Below are 17423 nucleotides of genomic sequence, written 5' to 3' on the forward strand. Positions count from 1 at the left end.
GAACAGGGAACTTTTCTGAGGATGTCTTGCCCTGGCTCTGCAGGCAGGTTTGCCTCTGATGCCAGACTGCCAGCTGCTTGAGGCAGCCCTGCAGGGAGATGGCTCTGGTTACCAGGGAGCAGCCAGGGAGATGGTGCAGTACTGCATAGTAGTGAGAGCTCATCTGTTTCTCCCGTTCCCAAAATCTGAGCCAGCTCCTGTGGCAGGAAGCTGGGTTTCCAGATGGCTTCCCCTGTGGGTACCTTTCTTAGGATGGTGAAGATGGGCAAGTAAGGCTATTCTGGAAGCATGAGAGCCCTTGGCCTGAGGAGCCCAAGGAAAATATCTTACTTTGCTGCAGAGCTTGTTGCTGTACAGTGACATGCTTTTTAGAGCATTTTCAGAGTGATAAGCCGTTCGTTTTGAAGGAAAGTGCCTATTCCAGTCACTGTGGCAGCTTATCAGTTTCAGGTGCGTTTCCATCTGCAGTGGCAGAGAACACCGCCAGCTAAAACCCAGGCATGGCACACAACTCCTGTGTATTGGGACAGGGCTGTGACCCCGGTAAGAATATCCAACGTGGGGCCAGAGTACGGGTAGCTCGAAGACAGGTTTCAGCAGTGTCAGTAAGGTCAGATTTGTCCTCTGAGATGAGGAGCTCCACAGCAAAGGGAGCTGGGGCGGGAGGGAGGGAGGATGCTGAACTCAGAGGGGAGGCAGGTGGGTCCAGTTTCCCAAAGTGCGTTCTGGCTCGGCTGCTGTCGTGGCACCTGTGGCTCCGAGTGCTCTGCAGCTGGAGCAGGGAAGGGGAATCCTGTTTCATGGTGCTTCTCCTGGCAGCTGCTGCAGGGTTGGGGAGCAAATCTTCTGTACAGGGAGCGTGTTGCTCGTTGTAGATGTGCTCTCAGCTTCTCCCCTCAGGCATTCCCCCGGACCGAAGGCCGGAGAGCCGTGCGGATGTGCTGCCTCCCCTCCCTGCAGGCTGCGGTCCCTGGGCAGGAGAACTGGCAAGGGGCTGCCGCGGGTGCTGCTCCTCTCCTGGGGTGCGGAGCATGTGGTCTGGGGGAGCGAGGTCCCACCTCTGCCTGATTTACTTTTTCTTCCCCCGCCCAGCCGTTCTCCGTAGTCGCTTGTTGTTCCTCCGTCTCTGATGATGGAGTGAGTGGCTCAGGTTGGGGGCCCTGCCCGGAGGAAAGAGCTGTGCGCAGCCCCCAGCTGGGCCCTTTCCTTGGCGCCCGAGCCGCGTTCCTGTGCTTCTCGCTCACGGGAGCCGAGGCCCCAGCGCTGCTGCTGGGAGGAGCTGTGGCTGACGAGGCCTGAACTCCACTTCACCCGGGCCTGGCCCAGCTGCCTCCCTCCTGGCTCCGTGCTCCAGCTTTGTTCTCTGTGCGGAGCTCCCAGCTGGCGGACGCGCCGTGGGCAGCGGTGCTGGGGTCAGGTGAAGGCGCCGCTTTCTGCTGACCTGAGCTCTGCGAGGAGCCCAGGGAGGAACTGGGCCTGGCGAGCAGGGAGCAGTTTTTATGGTCCTGTGTGTCTGTAGCTGCTAATGCAATCCGTGTGCCCCACGATGCGGGCCTGGGCTGCCACAGGGCAGTGCCACCCTCAGTCGTCACCCGCAGAGCCCAGGGCTGCTGGGCACGAAGCTCTGAGAGCAGGACAGAGCCAGGGCCATAGTGAAAAGGGGCTGGTTTTCTTCCTGTCTTGGGTTAAGCGTCTTAGCAGCAAAGAAGGAGCAGGGGGCCAGGGGCAGCAGCTGCCGAAGTGCGGGTTGTCCTTGGCTGGCCAGTCGAGCTGGGTGCAAGGGGGGTGCTTGGCTGCTGGACCATTGGCATCTGTGTAAGGCTTGACCTTTCTGCACCCCCTCTCCATGTGGCCTTTTCCTCTGCAGAGGCAAGGCTGTGGCTCTTGGTCATTGATGTTGCCCCAGGTGTGCAAGAAGGGAAGTATCACCTGAAACAAAGCACCTCTGGTGGTGCAGGGACCCCTGGCAGCACTGCAGATGCAAAGCACGGTGCAGCTCTTGCGAGTCCACAATGCTGTGTTCCCCCACCTCTGTGTTCCCTCACGCAGACCCAGCCAGCATGGGCTGATCCTGCAGTGCCCCACGGCTGTCTGCAGGCAGCAAGACCATGGGAGGCCATGTCCTCTTGCAGGAAAGGCTGAGGAGGAAGTGGTGGTTTGTCTGGGACAGGAATCGCAGGGTTGAGGTGGTAACTGCCAGTCTGCTTTACTGTGGCCAGCTTTGAGGACTGTGCAGTGATTGTGGGCCCCAGAGCAGAGGGCAGCACTGGGTTGTGGAGGTGGTGGTGATGGGCTGCGTCTGTCTGGTGGTCTTCTCTGTGATGCTGGCTCTGCTCATGTAGTACCTTCCCTCAATCCAGGTGACAGCCACAGATGCAGACAGTGGCACGTTTGGCTCCCTTTCCTACTCCATTGGTTCGGGCATCGGCAGCATTGTCCCCACGCAGTTCAGCATCGACAAGTACACGGGGCAGCTGTGCACCGTGCAGCCTCTGGATCGTGACGAGGGCACATCTGCCTATGATTTCACCATCACTGCTGTCGATGGGGTGAGTGCTGGAGAGGCCACGGGAGTGCGATGTTCCTGACTTGCACCATGCAGGGGATACTGTTGTCCTCACTCCTTCTCTTCGCACCATCTCTGATCTGGTCCTTCCACAGGGTGGCCTGAACTCCATGGTGTATGTGAAGGTTTTCCTGGAGGACATAAATGACAACCGACCAGTGTTTTACCCACTGGAGTATGCTGCCAGCATCAGCACACAGAGCATGCCAGGTACAGCTGTGCTGCGTGTTACTGCCCACGACAAGGATGAGGGGCTGCATGGGAAAGTGACCTACCGCATTGTCCTGGGAAACTCACCACCTCTTTTCTCCCTCAACAAGGACACAGGTGAGAGAGAGCTTGGGGCAGCCACAGCAGGCAGCAGTCAGAGCAGTGGGATGTGGGCAGGTGTAAAAGCCAGCCTGAGGATCACTGCTTGGCCATCTCAGTGGTGCAGTCTGCCACCAGAATGCGTCTATTCCTCTCCCTGCCATGTCTTCCCTGCCTCAGCTTCTTAAGCCTCTGGCAGCCCCTTCCCAGACTGTGTCTCTGACCTCTTGTTTCTGCTCCCGGCTCTGTTACTCATTTGTCCCCTCTTCTTTCCTCTCCCTCAGTCCCCATCCCTGATGCACCTACTGCACCTTTCCTCCTGCGTGCTGTTTGCTTTGCCCCATCAGGTCATATCCTGCTTAGTTTCTTGTCCCTGTCTAGTTCCCCTCTCTCCCCTGCTCAGTTTACTCTCCTTCCCTATAATTCTCTGTCGTACTCGGTCCTGCCTTTCTCACTGGCTGCATCTGCTCTGCCTTGCTTTGGCCACCAAAGCCAGAGCAGTTTCTGCTGGGAAGGTGGGCACATGGGCGTGTTGTGCCAGGGGCTCTCTGCAGGACAGGAAGGGGTCCTGTGCTCAGCATAGGTGACAGGGTCTCTCCACACTGGTTCCCAAGTTCCCAGAATGTGACTGGGATGAGACAGATCTACCAGCCACCCTAATGCAGGGCCGCCTCCTTTGCAGGTCCTGTCAAGTATGGTCCTTCAGTTCTACATTTTCTCCAAGAGCCTCCCCACAGCCCAGATCCCACCTGCTGTGTCGTGACCCTCACCCTGCACCCCACACTGGAAGCCCTGTTCCCTCCTTTCCCTCTCCCAAGGCCTGCCCTCTGGCTTGTTTCCCCCAGCCCTTACCACAGCTTAGCTCAGAGCTGGGCTTAAGGCTGAGAAAGCAGGATTTGGGGAGGCTTTTCCAGGAAGATTCCTCTTCTTTACTCCAGTTCTTACATGGCGAGCTCCCTGCTGCAACACACAATGTTTGCTGCCCCCTTAGGTCTTTCTTTTCCAGCTTATGTTTTGGCCCGTTCCTGTGGTGCCGGATGACAGGAAGGGTGCAGGCATAGTGCCCTCTGAACTGCTTTCTTCCCTAGGTGTCATCTCCCTCTCATGGTCCCTGAGCGGCAAAGCCAACACCCTGGTGCAGCTGGTGATCTCTGCACAAGACGGTGGGGGCCTACAGGCACAGCCAAATGCCCGGGTGAACATCAGCATCGTGGAGGGCACAGTCTCACCCCCTGTCTTTGAGCAAACTCAGTACTTCTTCACGGTGCCTGAGGACATGCTGCAGGGTGCCAGCGTGGGGGCTGTCCGGGCCCAGAACCCTCCAGGTACACACTTGTTCCTTCCATGCAGTCACTTTCCCTGTCCCTGCACCATCTTGAAGGTCTGGTACCACCCGTCCTCACAGAGAAACCCCGTTCTGGGAGCTCCAGGCATGCACAGAGGCACACGCATCCAAATGTGCACCCGTGCCATTGTCACTCAGCTCAGTGCGTGCTCTCACACCTGTGCCTACACACCCTGTGCCTACACACATGTGCACACACACACTTGTGCACGTGCATCTGCACATACATGCACGTGTACACAGTGCCACTGTGCACCTGCCGACCAGTCTGCCACTGCCCAGCCCTGCTGCTGGCTGTGGGGGGCTGAGCAGCTGGGCCAGGTGCACGAATCGTTCTTCCTGTCATTTCCTTGTCAACAGGTCATGCTGATGACATCTTTTACTCCATCTCCTCGGGGGATCCTCATGGCTACTTCTCCATTGACTCTGCCTCCGGGCAGCTGCGCACCAGCCTGCCTCTTGATCACGAGTCCCAGGCAGTCCTCGTTCTGGATGTCCAGGCCCGCAGCGGTTCGCCTCCCGCCTATAGCAACACACGTGTGAAAATCTCTGTGTCAGACGTGAATGACAACGCGCCAGTGTTCCCAGCCCCCTCCGACTCCATTCTGCTGCCAGAGGCCACAGAGCCCGGGACTACAGTGTACACTTTGCAGGCTGAGGACCGTGACAGCGGTGCCAACGGTCAGGTGAACTTTGAGCTGGTGTCAGGAGGTGACGGCACCTTCAGTGTGGAGCGCTCGTCGGGGGCGGTGCGGCTGGTCGGGGCGCTGGAATACGAAGCCAGTGCAGCCTACAGGCTGGCCATTGTGGCCCGAGACAGTGGAGTTCCCCAGCTCAGCTCCACGTTTGCGCTGCTGGTGCATGTGCAAGCCGAGCACGACAACGGGCCCATCTTTGACACACTCACCTACCGCGTGGAGGTGCGGGAAGGTGTGCCGGTCTCCACCCGCTTCCTGCAGGTGCGGGCCCTGGCACGCGACGCAGAATCCGTGACACTTACCTACCACTTGCGTGCGGACGGGGATGCTGCCAGCTTTGGCATCATGCCTGAGAGTGGTTGGCTCTATGTCAAAAGCGCACTGGACCGGGAGACGCGGGACCTGTATGTGCTCACAGTGCTGGCCTCGGCGGGAGGCAGTGGTGCAGGGGGGGAAGCCCGGAAAACAGGCACCAGCACTGTACGGATCAGCGTCACTGACGAGAATGACAACAGTCCCCGGCTGAGTGAGGAGCGCTACTTCTTCACCGTTCCTGAGAATCAGGCTCCTGGTAGCAGTGTGGGGAGGGTGATGGCAAGTGACCGGGATGCTGGGCAGAACAGCCGGCTCACCTACCGCCTGCTCCAGCATGATCCCAACTTTCTTATCCACACACAGACAGGTGAGAGACTTCCTGGCTTCCTAGGCTGGGGCCGGCTAGGGAGAAAGCCCAGAGCAGATCAAAAGTGCCGCAGGGCAGGCCAGTGCCGCAACAGAATATTCATCCTCCTACCCCTGCGGTGCTGGGCTCCCCAGCAACACACCTGAGCACAGGCTCTTCTCTAAAGAGGTTTTTGGGCTGAGCTGTGTCCCCACTTCTCCCTCACAGGGGAGCTCAGCACCAAGCATAGCCTGGACCGGGAGCAGCAGTCCAGCTACCAGCTCTTGGTGATCGTGCAGGATGGGGGAGCACCACCCCGCAGTGCCACAGGAACCATCTACGTCACTGTGCTGGATGAGAATGACAACGCTCCTGCTTTCCTTCATGTGGGCAGTGGTCAGGAGCTGCCCGTGCAGGTAGGGGTGGCTGGCTGGAGCCCTGGTGAGACAGGGGTGTGATAGCCTCTGGGTTTGGGGACAGGCAGGAGAGGGAGACAGGGGGAGAGGGAGTGGGCAGGAGCGCCCAGCGTTTCAGGGTGGAATATAAGCAGGCATAAGTTGCATCCATGCGGCAGCCAGGGCAGTCTGATAAATCCGATCGAGATGTGGTAAGGTGGGCATGTCCTTGGGAAATACAGACATCCCTGAGCACGGAGCAGGTGAGGATTGCAGAGGGCTCTGAGGCCAATGGCACGGGCCAGCAGGCAGAAGCTCTTGGCTCACACATGCCTGCAGGGAGGGAAGGCGAAAGGGAGCCCGAGACCTGACCCAGCAGAGCCAGGGCTAAAACGCCTGTGAGCAGGGAGGCATGGGGTGCCGTTAGCTTCTAGGTCTCTGGAGTTTTGGTAGAGCCACTCAGCCTTCTGGGAGCTCAAGAAAGCACTGCCCAGAGGGACTTTGCGTTCACAAGAGCATTCTGAGAATCTGCTCTGGGTCCAGCCCAGCTTTCCCTGTCAGCACTGTGTGGTGGCAGTGGTTGCTCCGGTACTGAGCATGCTGCAGAATGAGTTACGTCTGTGCTGCTCAGCAGAAGTGGGTGAGGACCATGCCTGCACCCTCACCCCAGCTGGCTGCATCTGCTCTGCTGTGGCCCTGCGCAGCGGCGTGCGTGGCGAGAGCTCGCTGGAGCCAGCCAAGTGGTGCTGGCAGCAACGGAGCAGCATGCACAATCGAGGCCCTGCCCCACCTCCTCTGCACAGAGTGGGGAGAACCTGCAGCTGAAGGGACATGCTTGCTCTGCATGTTGCTGCGCTTCAGGTGGTGTGCTCAAGCCACTTGCACTGTGCTGGGTGTAAAACATCACGGTGATGGCAGACTTTCTCTGTTGCAGGTCCTGCCTGAGCTGCACACCAGAGGCAGGTCAGAGCAGGCAGGACAGTACTGGCAGGTCACTGCCACACCTGGGTGGCCATCAGCACAGGACCCTGGGACTTCCCTGTTTATGACTTTCCCTTCCTGTTCCAGGTTGCAGCCATCCCTTGCCCAGCCTTCTTGCATGTCCAGCTTGCACTCTCTGCTTGCAAAACTGTCTGGCAAGGCTTGGCCTGGATGAAGGCATCTCTCAGGGCCTGATTAGTTAGTCTTGTCCTCTCCCTGAGCAGGGCTCTGGCCGTTGAAACTTGCTCAATGAAGTGTTCATACCAGTGTTCATCAGGCAAAGCAGAGGGAGGTTTGCTTTCGGCACCTTGCTTTAAGCATCAGCTAGAGGGTTATCTCCCACTGTAGGGCTGCGAGATGAGCGCGTTGGTAATGCACTGGCAGGAGCAGGTGGTGGTCATGCAGAAACTGCGATAGTAATGGATCCTCCCAGGGAATGATCACTAGGGAAGGGGAGAGGGGGCAAAGGGAAGGAAGAAGTGGTCTGTTTTCACAGAGAAGGAATGTCACTGGTGGGTGCCCAGGATGGGTGCTGGTGTCCTTGCTATTTAGCATTTTCATATATCCTCCACAAGAGGTGATTGTTGGTGTTACTGGTCCATTCATAGTAATAAAGGTGAGGACTCCCTGTGAAGAACTGTAGAAGGATCTTACTTTACTGTTCAATTAGGAAAGAAGATAGGAGATGAAATTCACTGTTGCTAACTGGAAAGTGATACTGAATTAGCTACGTAAGATGAGGGAGAAGACTGAGGCATCACCATGAGTGCTTTGTGAAAATGTCAGCTCAGGGCTTAGCTACAGTCAAAAAGGCAAATCAAATGCTGAGTTTATTAGAAAAGGGACAGAGAAGGAAAGAAACCCCCATTACCCTACATCTCAAATTCTGCACACCCTCTGCTCTACCTCCATTCCACTAAATAAGCAGTAGTCCTAGAAAAGGATGTTAATGTGATCTCCAGTAGATAATGGTTTCCATGCAGAAAGAAAATACTTGAACATTCTTTGGCATGGAAGAAACTGCAGAAATATAAGAGAGGTGTGCAGTGAATGGCACAGAGAAAGTCATGAGGAAATGAGAAGTTGCTTTTTTCACAGTACGAGACCTAGGCAGCTTCGTAAGAAATGAAGAGGCAGCAGGTTTAAAATAAACAAAGGCAGTACTTTTTCATGCAGAACATAATTAAATTGTGAAATCATTGCCAAAAGTTGCATGGGTTCAAAATTAGATGAATTCATGGAAAGAAAAAAAATCCATCAAAGGCTGTTGAACAAAAATACGATCTGTGGCTCAGGAAGTGACTTAGCCACAGACTGCTGGAAGCTGGGAAGGTTTCACAGGAGGATTATTCCATACGTACCCTACTTCTTGCATCTTCTCTATGTATACGCTGCCAGCCACTGTCAGAGCTGTGGCAGTGGCTGAGATGGCTCTCTGATCTTTGGACCTTCCTGGAGGGTGGACATCAGCCCTGAACAAGCCGCCTGGCAGCAGTTTTACTAAGGCTGAGGTTTTTGCAGGGGCAAGACCACTTCTATCACTGTTTATTCCTCTGTTTGTGTGTCTGAAATGGCATTTGTACATGGAGCCTGTGTGGATGCTGCTCGTTTAACTCCTCTGCTGAGTTACTGCTGTCCCCAGATGGAGTTTGATTCCTTGTGGCAGAGGAGCGTGACCGCGCATGCAGAGTGGGAGCCCCTTGTGTCCTGGTCGGAGGTGATGAGGGGCAGTGTGGGGGGCACGCCTCGCCCCAGTCTGCTACAGAGGAGGGGCTGCAAGAGACCTCCTAGGCACGGTCCCACTCAGAGGCGTCCACGCAGACACTCCGGTTCGTAAACAGCCAAGCTATGTTTAGAAGGTTTTCTGCCTCCATCACGGCTGTGAAATGCTGTTCCAGATTCCTTGATCTGGTAGTTAGAAATCATCTCTTAATTTCCAGCCTAAACTAATTTCTGACCACTTTATACTCATTTGTTCTTGTGCCAATATTGTGGTTTTGCTTAAACAGCTCTTCTCTCTCCTTGGAATTTCCCTTCTCTTTCCGCAGTGTTTACAGGGTGCAGTCACATCACTGCTTGGCCTGGCTAAACATGTCCAGCTCCTCTGCTCTCCCCTCCCGAGCACCACCAGCACGGGACCAGCAGCTTGTGCAACACCATTAACACTTGCCCCCTCTCAGGAGCTTGCAGCCTCTTTCCTTGGATTCTTGCTCGGATTCCACTTGTCTTTTCCGTAAATGCATTGAAGTGGTACCACACAGAGATTGCCTAGCACAGCTGGATCCGTGAGGATGATTCGTGCTGTGGGATGTGCTGATAGGATGTCAGATTGAGGTCTGTAACCTCGGGATGTGAGTTTGATGTCTTCTGATGTGGAAGGGACCACAGAGTCTCTGCCAAGTGGGCAACCTGCTCTACCAGTGAGGTGTGGGTAGGTGCAAGGAGTCTGCTGGAGGAGAGACAAGTCTCCCAGCAGGCACGGGCTGTTTGCTGAGGGTACTCCCAGAGACTGACGGTGGTGAGGGGCAGTAATGGGGTTGTGTCCATTTCCGTAACTAGCCAGGAGAGGTGCTTGCGTGCAGTGCTGTTCTGTGGGGTCTCTGTCAGGAAGCTGTAACTCACCTCAGAATGTGGGGTTAGCTGAGCCCGTGTGCAATTAATGTCTTGATGGTACTGTGATGCACTGGCATAAAATGGTGGTCTTGAGTGCCAGCAGACAGGCAGTCAGCAGTGCTCACCAGGAACAACGGAGAGAAGGGAAAAGTCTTAAGAGTCCAGGCGTCCAAGCCCAGGAAGAACTGCCAGCTGCGTTTCCAGAGACTGCAAAGCTCCCTGGGCTGGCTGGTGGGAACAGAGGACACACCTGCCACTGCCGGGCGACCGGCCTCCCAGCCTGTCGCTGCTCATGCCTTCGCATTTGCAGCTGAAGGGTCTGCTGGGGCAGAGAGAACCAGGGCTGTCGTGGAATCATAGAATCGTCTGGTGGGAAGAGACCTTCAAGATCATCAAGTCCAACCATTCACCCTGCACTGTCAGGGTCCCTAAACCATGTTGCTCAACACCAAACCCACACGGTTTTTAAACACGTCCAGGGATGGGGACTCCACCACCTCCCTGGGCAGCCTGTTCCAATACTTCACAACCCTCTCTGTAAAGTAATTTTTCCTGATATCCAACCTAAATTTCCCCTGGCGCAACTTGAGGCCATTCCCTCTCGTCCTGTCATTCATAACGTGGGAGAAGAGACCGACCCCCATCTCCCTACAACTTCCTTTCAGGTGATTGTAGAGAGCGGTAAGGTCCCCCCTGAGCCTCGTCTTCTCCAGACTGACCAGTCCCAGCTCCCTCAGCCGCTCCTCATAGGACAAGTTCTCTAAACCCTTCACTAGTTTTGTTGCCCTTCTCTGAACCCGCTTCAGCACCTCAACGTCCTTCTTGAAGTGAGGGGCCCAAAACTGGACACAGTACTCCAGGTGTGGCCTCACCAGTGCGGACAATCACTTCCCTGCTCCTGCTGGCCACACTGTTTTTGATACATGCCAGGATTCCGTTGGCTTTCTTGGCAACTTGGTGGAGTCCTGGTTTGGGCTATAACGTGGTTTGGGCTTTAACATGCATGAAACAGCGTTGTCCCATCACCCTGCAGCTCACTGCTGCAGCACGCCCCGGCGCTGCTGAGCTGGTGGTTAAACAGGGCAGAACGGTAGCAGGGCTGGCGAGGCAGAAACTCCCTTCACTGGCTTTGCTGCAGACTTCTCCATGTTGTCCAGCCTCGGGCGCAGCCTGTGGGTTTTGCTGGGGGGTCTATGCCTTGGCTGGTGTAGGAAGGTGCAGATTCTGTGCCATACTTAGGGGTTTGTGGGGGCAGTCTGAAGGGTGCCCTGTGCCACTCAGCTGCTCCCTGGGCTGTGCTGCAGGTGCTGGAAGAGAAGCCATCAGGACTTCTAGTCGCCTCCTTGCAGGCCAAGGACCCCGACGAGGGTGAGAACGGGACCATCATCTACTCACTGATAGGTATGAGCTGCAGAACTGACTAATTGGTGCTGCTGTCTGCCATGCAGCCGTCACCCTTGTGGGCTGGTGGGTGCCACTGCCTGAGCCCTGCCACATCGCACTCCCAGCCTCCCCCTGCCCTCCCTCCTCTCTGCTTCTGCCCGCAGCATTTCCCCTTCTTTCTGCAGGAGCCTGGGCAGAGCGTTTCACACTGCACATGGCTACTGGAGAGCTGCGGACTGCCACGGTTCTACGCCGGTCTGATCGTGCTGAGTATATCTTCACTGTGACAGCCAGTGACCGGGGCACGGTGCCTCGCAGTACCTCAGCCATCATTCGCGTTCAGGTATCCAGCACCCCAGCTTCTCTTGTTCCTGCATTGTTTATCCCTCGCTCACCTCCTGGGGATCCCATCCAGCCCTTGATCCAGCCCTAAAATCTGTGTGGAGAACCTGGGGTGGGAAGGGATGGGTCTGTCTGCCACTGTGCATGTTCTTGTTTGTAGAAGGGTCAACAGTATTAACAGTAAGCAGTCCTGCCTTTTCCAGTCTTGGACAGCCAACCCTGTCCTAGATATGCTGTTGCAGAGAAGACCTTAAAGGTCCTCTTCACAGAGACATCAATTCTTCCCAGCACCTGCTGAAAACAGTGTTCCTGACACACAGCGTGTTCTTCACGTCTGTACAACTTTGGCACTCACTGTCTGGTGCGTTGGCCCAGACAGTCGAGTCCTTTCTCTGTTGTTAGCAATGAGCTTCATTTACAGCAGAGGCTCTGGGATACCCCCAGTCAAAGCACCTTCACAGTACACCATTTCGCATCTTCCTGTCCCTGTTCTTGCAGTTCCCAAGGCCGTTTGATGCTCCTTGGTTGATGTTCTGCTGCTTCTCTGTGCTGGCAGTGCCCTCTAACATTGTCAGCGAGTTCACAACGTAGTCAGCTTTCTTTTGCCCTTGCACTTACCAAAAGCAAATGTCAGCACCACGAGCCATCTCTAAAGGCCTGCTAGTCGCTCTCCTTGAGCCAGTCGATATTGCAGTCCTTTCTGTCACACAGCTGTACTCATTCTGTGCCTTTCCCCAGTTCAGTGAGTGATCTCCCATGCACTACTACATCAGAGCCCAAATAAAACTCAGGCAGGCTGGATACACCGTGTTTCCTTTGTCTCTGAAGAGCAGCACTGTGTTAGCCTGGCACATCTGCCTTTAGCTATTTCACAATACATTTATACCATTTCCTTTTCATGCCATGTCTGCAACAGTTCTTGTCATTAAAGTTGTTCTACAGTCTTCAAAGTGTTGAGACCAGGCTGGCAGGCTGGTTGTCCCTGGAGGGCCTGTTTGCATCCCTATAATGTAGCAATTTGCTTGGCAGTTGCTAGTTTTGATACCCTTCTGGGCTGACAGTTTTGCTCTATTCTCTTTTTCCCCAGCTCCTTGACAGGAGCACACTGAGATCTTCAACACGCTTTCCCTTCAGATAACTATTGCTTTTCATGCATCCTCTCCCCCATCCACAGGTGCACCTCATCCCCAAATTCACTTCAGCATCTTCAGTAAAGTAGGGATAGTATTTGTTTATCTTTGGGTCATACTGGGTTATCCTTCTTCTCTGTATCTCTCATCTGGATGAGTGTTACTTCTCGCGCACTCTAGCGTAGTTTTCATAGAATCACAGAATGGTTTGGGTTGGAAGGGACCTCAAAGATCATCTAGTTCCAACCTCCCTGCAATGGACAGGAACACCCTCCACTACACCAGGTTGTCCAAAGCCTCATCCAACCTGGCCTTGAACACTTAGAGGGATGGGCAGCCACAGCTTCTCTGGGCAACCTGTTTTGCAGAGTTGTTTCTGCTGGTGTCTATTGCCTTTGCAGTAGCTAACACAATCACAGTCTCACAGAATGGTTGAGGTGGGAAGACACCTCTGGAGGTCCTCTTGTCCAACCACCCTACTCAAGCAGATCCACCCAGAGTCAGCTGCCCAGGGCCTCCACGTCCAGGTGGCTTTTGACTGTCTCCAAGGATGGAGACTCCACCACCTCTCTGGGCAATCTGTGCCAGCGCTTGGTCACCTTCACAGTGAAAAATGTTTCCTGATGTTCAGAGGGACCCTCCTGTCTTCCAGTGTGTCACCATGGCCTCTGGTCCTGACACTGGGCACTGCTGGGAGGAGCCTGGCTCCGTCCGCTTTGCACTCTCCCTTCAGGTGTAGACATGCTTTGATAAGATGAGCATGCTTCTCTGCCCAGTCCATCTGTCCTAACTCATCCTAGCTCCTCAGGGGAAGCTCATCTTTCACCCTGTTGACCCCGTGCTTATCCTCAGTGTGTTTTGCAGGTTGCTGTGCATGTTAGGCCCCAAGAGCTGAGACCTTGCCTCTCTACACCTGCGCTCTGCAGGCACCATGTCCCCTTCTCCACCGGCTCCCTGCTAGGACCTCCTGGCGCGTGCCCCTCACTGCTGCCTCTCCTCACAGGTGCTGCCATCCTCCCGGGTGCTGCCACGGCCGGATGCCACTGTGCTGACCCTGCATCCTCTGGAGGGGGTCAAGCCAGGGTCTGTGATCGGCTCAGTGGCACCCCCAGATGCCCCGGCTCGAGGACAGCTGACCTACACAGTGGTAGGAGGTGGTGGGGATGGCACCTTCGTGGTTGACAGTGTGACAGGGGAGATTTACGCTGCCCGGGAGTTGGACTATGAAGCTGGGGCACGGCACGTGCTTCAGGTGAGTGCTGAGGACACGCAGCTGGGCTATCCCTCCAGCCGACTGGTGCTGGTACAGATCCACGTGCAGGACTGCAATGACCAGGCGCCCGCCTTCCCTGAAGATCCCATCACCATCGTGGTGCCAGAGAACGCCCAGGCCGGCTCGTCCATCTTCACCTTTCAGGCGCTGGACGGGGATGGTGTGGGTCCCAACAGCCAGGTGCGCTACGCGCTGCTGCACCAGGAGCCCCCCGGGGCGCCCTTCCAGCTTGACAGCCGCTCGGGGCTGCTGACCCTTCGCCAGGGCCTCGACCGAGAGGCAGTCGCCTCCTTCCTTTTGGTGGTGGAGGCCACAGACCAGGCCCGCAACGTCAGCCAGCGCCGCTCAGCAGCCGTCACAGCCCGCGTGTTCGTGACTGACGAGAACGACAACGCGCCCGTGTTCCTCTCGCCTGCTGCCGTCAGTGTCATGGAGGACCAGCCGACAGGCTTCGTGGCGCTGCACGTGGTGGCCCAGGACAGCGACCTGGGAGAGAACGGGCGTGTGAGCTACTCGTTGCGAGCAGGCAACAGTGACGGCCGCTTCCACCTGAACCCCAGCACTGGTGAGGGCCCGGGAGGACGCAGGGTGGGTGACGGGGACGCTGTGAACACGGGGCAGAGGAGGGTGCAGGGACACGTGGGGATGTGGCACGGTGCACAGGAGGGGGGTGGGGGGGGGGGAGCCCAGAGGAGGGAGGCCTGGGGGGAGTCAAGAGCCCCGAGCACAGCACCGGGTTGGCATGACACTGCTGTGTCCCTGGAGACCAGGCTGCCCCCGGCTCACCCCAGTGCCTGCAGCCTCGTGATGGCTCTGTCTCGGCAGCAGTCGGCCCTGGTGCCGTGCAGCCCCAGCTCACCCCTGCCCGTGTCTGCAGGCGCGCTCTCCATCGTGCGGGCCCTGAACCGAGAGGAGGTGGTGCAGCACAACCTGACTGTGGTGGCCATGGATCATGGTTTTCCACGCCGCTCCGCCACACAGCTACTGTCCGTGCTGGTGCTGGATGTCAACGATGAGGCTCCTGCTTTTGAGAAACCTGAATATGAAGCACTCATCATGGAGAACTTGCCAGCTGGCAGCCCTGTGCTGCAGGTGCTGGCAGTGGACCGGGATCTGGGTGAGAATGCCAGGCAAGGGTGAGCTGCCCAGTTTGGTCAGGGGCCCTTCTGGGGCTCAGCAGCTGGGACTGGGTGCGCTCCGCTCCCTCCCACCTGGTTTGGAGAGCCTGGCTGACCATGGAGGGAAGGATCATCATCTGGCCTGGAGACGAGAGATGGGCTGAATCCTGGGAGAAGCTGAGAATGAAAACAGGGACTGTGATTCCTTCTGCTCCCCAAGACAATGGCCCTTGTTCCTTGGAGGTTCCTTGACCCATCTTCCCTTCCACAAGCTGGGCTGGGCTGGGCTGGGACCTCCCTCCACCATCTCTGCCACAGCTTTACTTGCCAGGGAGTGGGATCATCCTCTCTCACAGCTGTGTGACCCCTGGGTGGGAAGCCTGGGAGGAGGGAGGTGCAGGGCTGTGAGCCAAATGAGAGGCTCCTGTGGCTGCTGCTGGGCTGCCCTCAAACCGTGTTCCTCCCTGCAGGTGCCAATGGGCAGGTGTCCTACGGGGGTCTCTCAGGGGGACCGTTCTCCATCCACCCGCAGACAGGACTTATTGTCACCACACGTGCCCTGGACCGCGAGGAGCAGGAGCACCACGTGCTGATCGGTAGGGCCATGCTGGTGCACAAGGGGCGTGCAGCAGGCATGGGGCAGGGAGCACAGGGAAGGCAGATGGGTGCTCCCCACTGCCGGGGTAGAGCGGTATTGCATGGGAGGGCAGGCCATGGGGAGTGACGGGCAGAGTCGTTGGAGGGTTTGAGCATGAAGGAATGCTGGTGGTCCCATCCCCTGTGGTGGTCTCGGCGTTTGCACGTGAGGGCCCTGAGGGCAGCGCCCCGTCAGCCGGGCAGCCTGCAGTGCTCTCGCTGTGTTCCTGCAGTCTACGCACGGGATGGTGGCCTGCCCCCCAACCTCTCCAAGGCAACTGTGCAGGTGACAGTAGGGGATGAGAATGACCACGCACCATACCTAGAGAGTGAGTCCTGCTCTGTGGAGGTCCCTGAGAACCAAAGCCGCGTGGCACTCTACACCCTGCGCGCCACCGATCCTGATGGAGGCGAGAACGGACGCTTGGAATACCGCATAGCAGGTGAGTCGCACAGGGAGCTCTGTGGCTTGGTCCTCAGCAGTAGGTAAGGGCCGTTCACCCTGGGCTGCCCGTGGCTCCGTCACCTGTGGCAGTTCCTGTTCCACTTTAGTTCTCTCCTGCTCCAAACCACATGTAGCTGCTGCCACCCCTCAGCTCTCTTGTTTCTCTGCCTCCAGTGAAGAGCACCCCAAGATCTGGACAGGCTGCACTCTTCATTCCCCAGGCTGTTGTCTGGTTCCCCAAGCTCGGACTAGTTCTGTGCTTCTCTTGGCTGCTCTGACCTGTTGAGTTTACAGGTTGCTAAGTGAGATCTCTCTGCTGTCACCATGCCATGCCTTATCTGGGGGCTCTCTGTGGCAGCAGCACTGGCCTGTAAGCTGTTGGAGCCAGTTCTTACACACACTCCTGCCCCTTCCTCCACCTGCCCCCCACCTCCCCGGACCAAGGAGGTTCAATCCCACTGAGGCCTTACAGAGGACAGCTCACTCTACCCTCCCTGCCAGGCCACGCTGGGATGAACTTCACACTGTCCTCTCTGAGCAGCATAGGGCAGGGCAGGTCCTCCCCTGTACCAGTTATAGTCATGCTGTCTTGTTATTCCCTCTCTTCTTTTCCAGATGGAGACCCTGGGCAGGATTTCAGCCTAGACCCAGTCTCCGGTGTCCTCTCCACTGCACGTGCCCTTGACCGGGAGCAAGTTGCTTCCTACAGTCTCACAGTGGTGGTGCAAGACCACGGCACCCCCCTGCGCAGTGCCACCATGTCAGTGAACGTGCGAGTGTTGGACCTAAATGACAACGCACCTGATTTTGCTCAGGCCACCTACATGGTAGAGGTGCCAGAGGACTTGCCTGTTGGTGCCCTGGTGCTGCAGCTGGTGGCTGAAGACCCTGACGAGGGCACCAATGGGCAGGTCTCTTACTACCTGGGCAATGAGTCACTTGGCATGTTCCAGGTCGAGCCGCAGAGTGGGCGCATCAGAAGTGCCCAGGCGCTGGACCGGGAACGCCACCCCAGTTACAGCTTCCTGGCCAAGGCCGTGGACTCAGCACCATGGGAGCCCAAGAGCGCAGCTGTGCGCGTCACGGTCACGGTGCAAGATGTCAATGACCATGCCCCCGCCTTCCTGCACAGCCCACTCACCGTCAACCTGTCCCGCCACACGCCGCTCAAGCAGGTGGTGGCCACCATGAGGGCAGAGGACAGGGATGCGGGTGCCAACGCCTCCATCCTCTATCGCCTTGCCACCCCCAACTCTGCCTTCGCAATCAACTCCTATACAGGGGATATCCAACTGCTGCAGCCCCTGGGCTCGCTCAGCCAGCGCCAGCGGACACTATTTGTCCTGGCCACAGACCTGGGGCAACCGGCGCTCTCCTCTACTGGGGTGGTGGTGATCCGTCTTCAGGAAGAGCCCTACCGGGGGCTGCGCTTTCCCCGGAGCACCAGTGACGTGGCCCTGCCAGAAAACGCTGCCCCAGGTATCAGCTGGGCTGAGTGACCAGCACTCAGGGGTGAAATGGGACAGGG

General features: G+C 56.9%; 1 protein-coding gene across 1 annotated transcript in view; it reads left to right on the top strand.

The window, feature by feature from the left end:
* DCHS1 (dachsous cadherin-related 1) overlaps nucleotides 1-17423 on the top strand; it is a 50946-nt gene that overhangs the window by 22132 nt on the left and 11391 nt on the right. Inside the window, exons 2-13 of the mRNA XM_086630634.1 lie at nucleotides 2361-2549; nucleotides 2662-2893; nucleotides 3964-4200; nucleotides 4581-5600; nucleotides 5808-5995; nucleotides 10873-10969; nucleotides 11137-11294; nucleotides 13427-14261; nucleotides 14574-14813; nucleotides 15285-15410; nucleotides 15684-15893; nucleotides 16511-17374. Of these exons, the coding sequence (XP_086486760.1) occupies nucleotides 2361-2549; nucleotides 2662-2893; nucleotides 3964-4200; nucleotides 4581-5600; nucleotides 5808-5995; nucleotides 10873-10969; nucleotides 11137-11294; nucleotides 13427-14261; nucleotides 14574-14813; nucleotides 15285-15410; nucleotides 15684-15893; nucleotides 16511-17374 (4396 nt within the window). The remainder of the gene's footprint in view (nucleotides 1-2360; nucleotides 2550-2661; nucleotides 2894-3963; nucleotides 4201-4580; nucleotides 5601-5807; nucleotides 5996-10872; nucleotides 10970-11136; nucleotides 11295-13426; nucleotides 14262-14573; nucleotides 14814-15284; nucleotides 15411-15683; nucleotides 15894-16510; nucleotides 17375-17423) is intronic.

This window comes from Tauraco erythrolophus, unplaced genomic scaffold (assembly GCF_009769465.1).
Source record: "Tauraco erythrolophus isolate bTauEry1 unplaced genomic scaffold, bTauEry1.pri scaffold_45_arrow_ctg1, whole genome shotgun sequence".
NCBI classification, from domain to species: domain Eukaryota; kingdom Metazoa; phylum Chordata; class Aves; order Musophagiformes; family Musophagidae; genus Tauraco; species Tauraco erythrolophus.